At 41.0% G+C, this 10,531-nt stretch overlaps 1 protein-coding gene across 1 annotated transcript; it reads left to right on the plus strand.

Annotated features, from left to right (window-relative positions):
• Positions 1 to 807: 807 nt before the first annotated feature.
• LOC112138178 (von Willebrand factor A domain-containing protein 5A-like) lies at positions 808 to 5,527 on the plus strand. Its single transcript, XM_024260748.2, has 10 exons — positions 808 to 817; positions 1,422 to 1,588; positions 1,670 to 1,784; positions 1,865 to 2,040; positions 2,125 to 2,213; positions 2,330 to 2,474; positions 4,783 to 4,862; positions 4,944 to 5,058; positions 5,154 to 5,312; positions 5,395 to 5,527. The coding sequence occupies exons 1-10, from the start codon at positions 808 to 810 to the stop codon at positions 5,497 to 5,499; spliced, it is 1,161 nt and encodes a 386-aa protein (XP_024116516.1). The 3' UTR covers positions 5,500 to 5,527.
• Positions 5,528 to 10,531: the final 5,004 nt, after the last annotated feature.

Below are 10,531 nucleotides of genomic sequence, written 5' to 3' on the forward strand. Positions count from 1 at the left end.
TCACACCAAAGTAACGCCACTTAGTCAATCGACTTGGTGTCAAGATCTGCTTGGGCTATTATTATTTTGGCATTGACAGCTCCTTCACTAATGGCTGTTGTCAGTGTTTATGTCACTGAACAGAAAGCAAGCGCTGCATATACTAGCGGGACTTCCTCCGGTCCGTGCGACTAAAAAGAAGTTCAACACTGGCAGGATGTATTAACGTGTGAATAGTCACTTTCTTTTTTTTTTTTTTTTAATAACTGGCATGCTACTCGCTAGCACCCACTTGAGCACAAACTTCACGCTTCCCAGCCTGATTTCTCTCTATTAAAATAGGATTGCTATCCTGTGATGATTCCCCTCGATCAGATTATGTTGTTGTCAAGGTTTTTGCAGTTGATTGCAAATTTTGCACCCCCTTTTGTGATTCTTTGCGTACTTGTTCGTTCCACCTCAGGTCTTGACTCAGAAAGACTCCATGCATCATCATGGCGCATGTGTGTCATTTCCCATGTCACATGATGGTGGTCTAATGCTCCGGACCAATCACCACCTTACACGTCATCAAGTCTCAAGCCCCCGAGCCAATCTTGCAGGCCGTGAAGATATGGTACCTACACCGGCATGATGGAGTGAAGTGTTTTTGTTCAGACACAATGAAGGCTGTCCTAAAGCAGGTGTGCACAAAAGCTTGGGCTTGAAACAGGTTGAATAATCTGTTAGGACGCCTGCTAGGTCTAACTCATGCTCTGAGGACATCAGGCCCAGCATCTTTCTTAGTGTTTATTATGCTCAGTACTGCAGTGACTTCATTAGTAGAGCATGAGTGAGTGTAAGTTTACTGGAAGCTAGTTTTTGGCAGCTGCATGACTCCAAAGTTCCCTTTCAAAACAATCTACTAAATCCCTGCTCCCTTAGCTGGGAAATATAATTTTCTTCTAACAAAACTTGACAATTTTAGAATAGGCCTGGCTGCACTTTAGGCCAGTGCATCACCAGATCTGAAGGTAATATAACACACTCTTATATAAACCTCTTCATGGTTTCCAATTGGGGGTCATGGTAATCTGTTTCTGGGTGATGAGGCTGACTGTGATGGTGTGAATGTAGCCACTATAGAGGAAGTATAAGCTTTGTTCTCCATGTGAGAACCACAAGTCATCTAGTCAGCGGATATGGTCCATTTGGTGTGTAGAAACAGGTCTGGTAGTTCAGTCAACCCCAAGTGAGCACACTTTGTCTTTGCTTTTTTATTTTTAGATATGTGGAACATTTCTGTTTTAAGAAAGACAGTCATTATTTTAAACTTATTCTTTCATGATTTAAAGTGTATAAAGATGATAAATACACATTTGTTCTTTATGCCTACAGTTTTCCTCAAAGATTCATTATTGTTACTTTTAGTGATTCCTGGTTGTTTCTGGTGGTGTTTTCAGGTAGTGAAGCTCCTGGACTCCCGGTGAACTCAGTTCCAGCCTCTGAGGTTCCCTACAGTCTGTCCTTTTCTGCACGAGTGTCCTCTCCTCGTCCAGTTTCCAAAGTAGAGTCCAGCTGTTCTCTGGAGCCTCTTCAGTTCCTGAACTCTGATCACACAGAGGCTGCTGTAAGTAACCAGCAGGGAGAAGTAGTTGTTGCTGGAAAGAAGATTTCCAGGTTTCTTTATCTTTATGTTGTTGATGTGCAGGTTAAGCTGGCTGCAGGACACAAGTTTGACAGAGATGTAGAGCTGCTGATTTATTACAAAGATGCTCACCAGCCCTCTGCTGTGGTGGAGGCAGGACAGGACTCTGCTGAGCCTGGTACTCTACAATCAACAAATGTCAATCTTTTGACAAAATCAAATGTAAATGTGTGTTTTCTGGTTCTTCTTGTGTTTCAGGCACTCTGATGGGTGATCCTGTGGTGATGCTGAGTCTGTACCCAGAGTTCCCAGAGTCTGTGATGTCCTCACTCGCCTCATGTGGAGAGTTTGTGTTCTTGTTGGATCGATCTGGAAGCATGCGCTGTACAATCAATAAGAGCAACCAGCAAGAAAGTCGCATCAGCAGTGCAAGGGTATTCAACAAGAGTTCATTCAGTCATGAAAACTTTCATATCTGTGTGAGATCTTGATCTTCATCAGCTGCTTTCATTTTTCAGGATACTCTGCTGCTCCTGTTGAAGAGTTTACCAATGGGCTGCTACTTCAACATCTATGGTTTTGGATCCAGATTTGATCAAGTTTTTCCGTCAGTGGTTTACTTTAAAATATTAAACTCTTATCAATGTCAATGTTAATGTGTACTTCTGTTGGTGTTTTTTATGTGATCTGCTTTCTATTTGATCTGTGTGTTTCTGATTTCAGGAATAGCGTGGAATACAGTGAGGAGAGCATGGAGAAGGCTCTGAAGAAAGTTGAGGGGATGCAGGCTGATCTGGGAGGAACAGAGATTCTTCGGCCTCTCAAACACATTTACAGTCAGCCCTTCATCTCCAACCAGCCTAGACAGGTAATTCCTGTTCATTTGTGTTTTCCTCTCATTCATAACTCTACATGTAGAAATCACAAGTTCATGATTTTCAGCAGAAAGATATAAAAGTGTTTATACATTTTCTCATTTCAACAATTTTGTGGCAATAAAAAACAGCACAGGAGGTTCATCTCTCCTGAATAAATATATTTTTTCATTTTATTCTGGTATGTGGTTATAGGTAATATATGCTTAAAGCTCTTGCTGAGAGTTGACATAATCATTTAATTCTTCAGTAATGCTTTGGCAATTCCAACACATCAAGAAACACAACACATCTTCTTGTTTCTATCCAAGTTTCGAAATGTCTGTGCGTTTATATTTGTTTTAAAGGGGCCATACCATGATTTTCTTCAGCCTTTCAGAGTTAACTATATCCATATATATGATCATATATTACCCTTGGAGCACTAAAAAACAAATTATTTATGAAATATTCCTTGTTTTTCGTGAGTTTTTTCCTACCCGAAAGTAACGACTCGATTCCTGAAGCTCCGCCTGCTGCTGCGTGTGGCTGCCGCCCATTTCATGACATCATCCTAGAGAAAACCCTGTGTCTGCATTTCTCCCATGAAAATAATCCAAACTTCTTCAAATATGGATGCCCATACCATATATCTGCCTCTAATGGGCCTGGTCATGCTACATGGTTCACAACATAAATATACTTGATGTCTGCACAACTGTACCCAATGAGGCGGGTGTCTTAAAGAAGCCCCTCATCTAAAGTAACAAACACCTGTTTGAGCCGGAATTTATTGAAGACAGAACACAACTGGAAGATATACAATATTCTGCATCTAAAATTCAAGTTTTTTGCTGATCATCACTAGCTTTGTGGAGAAATTGAGTGTTGGTGTTAGACTGGGGCGGAGCTATCAGAGCAGACTCTTCCTGGAGGGGGCGGCTGGTATCGTGCTGATGTCAGCATAATACCAATTGCTCGGTTGGCATTGTGGTTTCTAGACAATTACTCTTAAATAAATGAACGGATCCAAATACCGCTTTGGGGTTCTTTATAGTGAGGAATGAACATGATACTTTATAGTAGGGCTGTCAGATTTGTCGCGTTAATTACGAGTTCATTTGACATGTGCGTGACGCCGACAATTTTTTTGACGCATTAATCACGGATTTTCTCATACGTGCCTTTCCTCACCGCCCGCAGGCGTCCCTCATCGCCCTCTAACTCACCGGCTGCTCTCACTAGATCACAGGCGGGTCTCCACCCACCCAGCTGCTAGCTAGAACTGGCCCGGCGCCAAGACGAAGAGAGCGCCTGCACCCTAACCACGTCTGGTGGTACCGGCTCGCGTCTGGTGCCGCGTCCCGAGAGCCCTGACGTTCCGAACAGCAAGCGCACCGGGGGACGTTTTAAATGTAGTTTAAACAACGGCAGTTATTTGTAGATGAAAAGATAACTCTCAGCTTTGAGTGTGTGCCCCGTCCCTCTTTCGCCGCGCGAAAATATGCAAAATATCCCAATGTTCTGGAGGTTTAAGCGTGATCCAGCCCCAGCATAGCGGTCTGTCTGCCGGCATATTCATCCGTGAGCTCCGCTGGACACGTCGCTGCATCGAGCTGCAGCCAGAGAACGCGGCGGCAGTAACAGACTGTCAAACTATCCACAGTGTATCCCGCTTTTCTCAGTCTTTAATGTTTTAAAAAACAAAAGTTAATTGGAAATGATAAATCTCTATTTCATTTATTACTGTAGTTCAGAGGAGGAAAAGATTTGGTCCTGACAAAAAATGAACATGAAAGTGTTATGGAAATGTTATTTTTGATGTTTTTTTTTTATTTTATTTTACTGAACGTTGATTGAAGTTTAGAATTTAAAATGCCCTTCACTTGCACTTGGGCTTTTGTTAGGCATTTTATGTTACAGCCTTTTATTGTTAAGGAAGTTTATCTCAATATAATTTTACAAAATAAAGTATTTCTGATGAAAACTATTAATTTAGCCATTCTTGTTTTCATAATTAATGTAGAACTGTTAAATTCCACAAAGCACACATTTTTTTCCTTAAAAAAAGGCCACATATTAATTTGCGATTAATTGTGAGTTAACTCTGGACAATGCGATTACTCGCCATTAAAAATTTTAATCGCCTGACAGCTCTACTTTATAGTGAATGTTATAGTGAGGAATACTCTTAAAATTTTAAAAAGTAGAATTCTCATGGAAGGGCCTCTTTAAATCTTGTATTTTAAGTTGTAAACTTGTTTTACAATAACAGGTTTTTCAGCTCAACTTCTTTGTTTAACTTCTGTTTTTCTCTTTCAGCTGTTTGTCTTCACTGATGGACAGGTGGGGAACACAAAGGAAGTTCTGGATCTAGTTAGGAAGAATGCAGCTTCTCACAGGTGAAACCACTAAAACACAGACTCCCAGCATGTGTCCTGTGCTTGTGTGTTGTGTGTTTAACACCAGTGTGTTGTTTGTAGGTGTTTCTCTTTTGGGATTGGAGAAGGAGCCAGCTCTGCTCTCATCAATGGGTTGGCTCAGGAGGGCAGAGGTCACGCTCAGTTCATCACAGGAAGTGACAGGATGCAGGCAAAAGTAAAATAGAACAAACTTATGATTAAAATTCAATAATATATCGCTATTGATCAAAATAAACATTTGTATTGTGTTCACTGTTTCCTAACCATCAGGTGATGCAGTCACTGAAGTTTGCACTACAGCCTGTTGTCAAAGACATCTCTGTCACATGGGATTTACCAAAGGGAGTGTCTGCCACTGTCCTCTCTCCACCAATCACAACCATTTTCCAGGGTCAGAGGTCACTGCTTTATGCCCAACTGTGTGGAAAGGTACTGGTGAGATTTGCTTTTGGGTTTTGTGTTTTAATGTTTGTGTGTGCGTTTGTCTTTAAACTGTATTTTCTTTTCTCAGAGTTCACAAACTGACTGCAGTGTGACGGTGAATTACACTCTGGGAGATCATCACTATAAGAACCAGATGCAGTTTGACCTGAATCCTGCAAAGGACACTGGGTAAAACACATTCATTTTTAATATGATTTTTTTATCTTGTTATAACAATAATACATTTTATGACACTGTACAATATTTAGACGTATCAATAGCATGTTAAAATTGGATAAATTTGTGGATTGAAAGTTTAAACAGATGAGTATTGATTGAGGAAGTGAATAGAAGGAAATAAGCAGTGTTGGGCAAAAGTAATTAGTTATAGTTACTAGTTACTTCTCCCAAAAAGTANGAACCGTGAGTTTTGTGATCCGCAACACCCCTAAATGAAACAAAGTTGTTGATTTGTAGAAGTTGTTTCTGATTCATTAAAAGTGGATTAAATGGATCATTACAGTTTTTTCTCCACAGAACTCCATTCTAACACTGATTTAGTTTGCATGTGGACTTCATCTAAAGCAGGAGTCTCCAACCTTTTATGCTCACTGAGATACTTTAAATAATGAAACAGCTGGAGATCTACTTATGTTTAGTTGATTCGATTTACATTCTAAATGTTCACATTGAACAACTGAAAACAGTGAAGTTAAAACAAAAGACGTTTTGTGTTGAAAAATTTCACATCAGATTCTGTCAGTGAGAAGTCTGGTCCTGCATAGATTCAACCATAGCTGTAAGCTGGAGTGGATCCACTGAGGTTTACTCTGATGGAGTCATTGAAATGTTCATCTGTCAGTCTGGTTCTGAACTTCATGACATTCATGTCAGAAAAGGCAGATTCACAAAGAAATGTCCACCCAAATAATGCTGCCATTTTCAGAGCAGCCTGCTGGAGATTTGGATCATTTTCTGGCTGCACTAAACTCCAGAAGTGCTGAGAATGCTGCAGAGATTTGATCTGAACATCATTGTGGAGATTTAGGACTTCCATCTCCACAGGATCAACAGAGAACAGGTCAGCATCTGTCCTGACAACTCACTGATGTCCACATCCAGAAAAGCTTCACAATAAATCTCACACAGGCTCCAGTTTCTCAAAGTCATAGAATATGTTTGAAAACTCTTCTACCAGCTTGGACAGATATCACAATATCTGAACATGAAGAACATTTTCTGTCCCTGAATGAACTTCCAGCCTCTTTAAAACTGAGAGGAAGAGATGAAATCTTTAGTTTCTGATTTCCTGGATGTAGAAACTGAGCTTTACTTTGAAGGTCTTCACAGCTCTGATCATGTCACATATTTGTCTCCATTTTGCAATTGTTGCTTCAGGTTGTTCATTTTTTATGTTACATCTGTCATGAAAACCAGATCCCATGACCTTTCCACAGAGAACCTGCTGGTGGATGATGCAATGATTGATCAGAATTGGAGGAAAGTCTGGGTCATTCTTGCAGTTAGCGATGAATCCTGAGTGACGTCCTGTCATATCTGCTGCTCCATCAGTTGTTACAGGTGTGACTCCAGCTGTCTGACAGCATCTGCAGACAGATCTCTCACCCTCCACACCACAGTGTTTGGACCAAGCTGGATGTCAGCAATGGTGGACAGAATCTCTGTCTTATTTTATGATCCTGGAATAATGATTCCACCACGACGGTCATCGTCTCTTTGATGATCTCTCCATCAGTGAAGGACTTCTTGTTGGTCAGAATGTGTCACTTTAAATGATGATTCTGTTGATGGATTTCTTCATCTGTTCAGTGAAAAGAGACTGTTGTTTTTGAGGATGAGTCTTCAGTTGTTTTTATCTTTTCTGCACAGTCTGCTGTCCATCAGAAAGTCCAGCAAAAAGTTGCTGTGGACAGTCGAGTAACATGGAGAGAAAATAGACTCACCATGATCTGTGCATGCGTATGTAGCAGTTGTCTGTGCAGCTGCACTCAATTTCCCAATCACTGACTACCTGGGGAGGATATAAAAATGGTTTGGCTCACCCTTTTGGGAGTCTGATGCACTGTGCCCAGCCACACCTGCTTCCTGTTTGTCAGCTCTCCGCTGGTTTGGGTAAGGTCAGCCTTGCTGTCTCCCACTGGAGTGAATTGTAATTTGGGTTTTAACTTGTTTTTATATATTCTGTCAGCAAGCAAAGCCCTCCAGTACATGGAGAGGCCGATCTGATCTGAGGTGTGAGCATGTAGTGCAGATCATTTTCCCTCCAGCCGTTCAGGTGACGTGGAGCACTTCAGGTATTTAGGCCTATGCCTGTTGACTTTTAATTCTTAACTGCACTTTTATCTGTTTCAGGTGAAGAGGGCTCCACTGCTGTGTTTTATTTGCTGTTTTAGTTGTGTTTCATTTTTTTGTTGGCCTCTGTCCGGTGCTGTGCAGAAAAAAAAAGCCAAAATTCTGCCAGAACACTGCTTCCGGCACGCCCCCCTCAGCGGCTTCAGGCCTCCGGCGCGCCCCGAGACTTTATGGACGGTTGCCTTCCCTTTTCATTTAAAAATTTTTACTACATTTTGTTTAGGTGTGAGTGTGTAGATGTGTATGGTTGCACTATTTGCTAGTTTTATCGTTCTTTTCAGGGGAAGTGTGTGGGTGTGTGTGTGCGTATGTGTGGGTGTGTTTGTGTAAACCTGCATTAGTGAGACAATTGATCAGAATACACGCAACACTGCAAGGACATTTTGAATTAGTAGGACAGGGCCAGTGTCCTCCTAATTCTGAAAAAAAATCTAAGACTGTAGAAGGGTTCCTTTTGGTCTACTAACCCTATAGAACAAAAAAAAATCAAAAAATGAAAAATGCCTCTTAGTACATATATACCCGTTTTTTGTGTCACCTGTGTATGACTCACTATACCCCTAGTGGATGCATGTGGTATAGCATTACCTCATTAAGATTCACACTTGTGTGTATATTAATGAGTTATGTCCTGGTAATTCTTACACTGTCCTTCTTATTCATGTATGGTGACTGTCAACTGGAATACTGAGAAATGAAACTAGAAAATATGAAATGAAACTTGTAGACTTCTGGGAGACCTGATGGTTCCCTATAGATTCACATTCCACAGCAGTAGGGGGTGGTTCCGCACATTTGTGCTGGTTAGTGCGCACATGTACGCCTCACCTGATCTGATCCAGAACTTTCGGCTAATGATCCTTGAGCGAAACAATTTCTTCTGCAGTCAGATTTGCTAGCGATAAGGAATTAATGGAAAACGTTTCACCTGATTCTCGTCCAGGTAAGAACCATCCTTTTAAGTAATGTTTGTTGCTTTTCACATTCGCGGACTTTCGCCGCCTCTCTTTCAAAGCTCGTCCACTTTTCATTTCGCTGCAGGACCTCCGCTTACATCTTGCAGTGACTTTCATTTTGTGGTTGTAGCCCTTTTTTACTCATGTAGTAAATGAGTGGGCTCCGGGTTCGTCTTCTCTCATCAGGTTTATTTAAAGTATATTTTTGTTTATGGATCTATGTCACAATAGGGAATAAAATAAAGTGCACACGCTACTGTATGTGTGAAAACAAAAATGTCTCAAGTCAAAGTAAAGTGAACAACAACCCTTCTTTTAATAATAAAAGTTGAGAAACACCAATAAATCAATAATAAAGTTTTGTGGATGACCAATAAAAATAAAAAACAGTACAGCTCTTACTGCAAGAAACACAAAATTCACACATTCACAGTGTATTCAAAATTCTCGGTCTGTAAATAACTAAAATAAGCAGTTATGAGTTAAAACTAAAGCAGGCAAACCCTTATTTAAACCTACGTAGCAGGCCTGATTCGTCGAATCCTTGCTCTTGTACGGAAAACTCCAGAGTCTTCACTCCAGCAGCAAATAAAATATTAAAGCCGCAAGCGGCGTTGGATGGCCCGCAGTCGCTACCCGCCCTCACCCTCGCCGGCCTCACCCTCGCCGCCCTCTCCCTCGCCGCCCGCCCTCTCCTTCGCAGCCCGCCCCTACGCACCAACGCCGCGCTCGCTGCCTGCCCCTACGCACCATCGCTGCCCTTGACGCTGACCTTTGACCCGAACTCATCTGCTAAGCATTCACTATGCACCACTAACCCCCCCTCCCCTTACTGTATAGCTGTACTGTGATGTAAGTGAGAAATTGCTGAAAAAAGGCACTTTTTTCAAAATGGCGCCTTATCTGTTAGTGTTATCTCCATAGTAACCATTTTATGTTTTGTTCGCCTGAGGTCAACGAGCAGATTGACGTTAGTTTCACAAGAATCGGCCAAAGTACATTTTTTGATTTCCTTAGCAACGGAGGTTGTTTGCTTACCACGCCCACATTCCCTATATTACCATATTTTAAGTTATAACACTTGTTAAAGCTTTCACTTGGGATTTAAGTGAGAAATTGCTTAAAAAGGCACTTTTTTCAAAATGGCGGCTTTTCTGTTAGTGTTATCGCCATAGCAACCATTTTATGTTTTGTTCGCCCGAGGTCACCGAACAGATTGACGTTAGTTTCGCAAGAATCGGCCAAAGTACATTTTTGGATCTCCTTAGCAACGGATGTTATTTGCTAACCACGCCCACATTCCTTATATGGTCATATTCTATGATATTATACCTGTTACAGCTTAGGCCTGGGATAAACATATTAAAATCTCATTGCAATGCATTGAAATATGAGCGTGTATTAGCACTACGCCACATTTGCGAGCTCGCCACGCGCACGCCATTCAAAATCTATAGCTTGTAATACAATATATTTTAAGCCATTGGTTTTTCAATGATGACAAAAGCGTTTGGAATCAATTGATAAATATCCCTAAAATTTATATTTGTTTAAAGCTAGCGCTAAAAGTAGTTTTTTTGGATAAATCAAGATGGCGGCCCTTCCCAAGGTCAAAAGTCAACAAAACTTAAGAGGGGCATATGGGTCTATTTCGTAAAAATCGGACTAACAAAAGCTACGTTCTAACTTTGTAAAATTCACAAAATGTCAGATTTTGAAACAAAATGGCCGGCAAGTGGTAGGTCGTGGAGCCATCCCATAATAATATAAAATTTAGCCATGGATATATCCAATAAGGCTACGTTGGCTTCGTTCACAAATTGCGAACTTTTTTTTTGATTTTGCTGAGTCAGCAGTTTTTTTCGTAACGGTTTTTTGCATACCAGGGCCGCATTT

Source organism: Oryzias melastigma, linkage group LG9 (assembly GCF_002922805.2).
Source record: "Oryzias melastigma strain HK-1 linkage group LG9, ASM292280v2, whole genome shotgun sequence".
Classification (NCBI taxonomy): domain Eukaryota; kingdom Metazoa; phylum Chordata; class Actinopteri; order Beloniformes; family Adrianichthyidae; genus Oryzias; species Oryzias melastigma.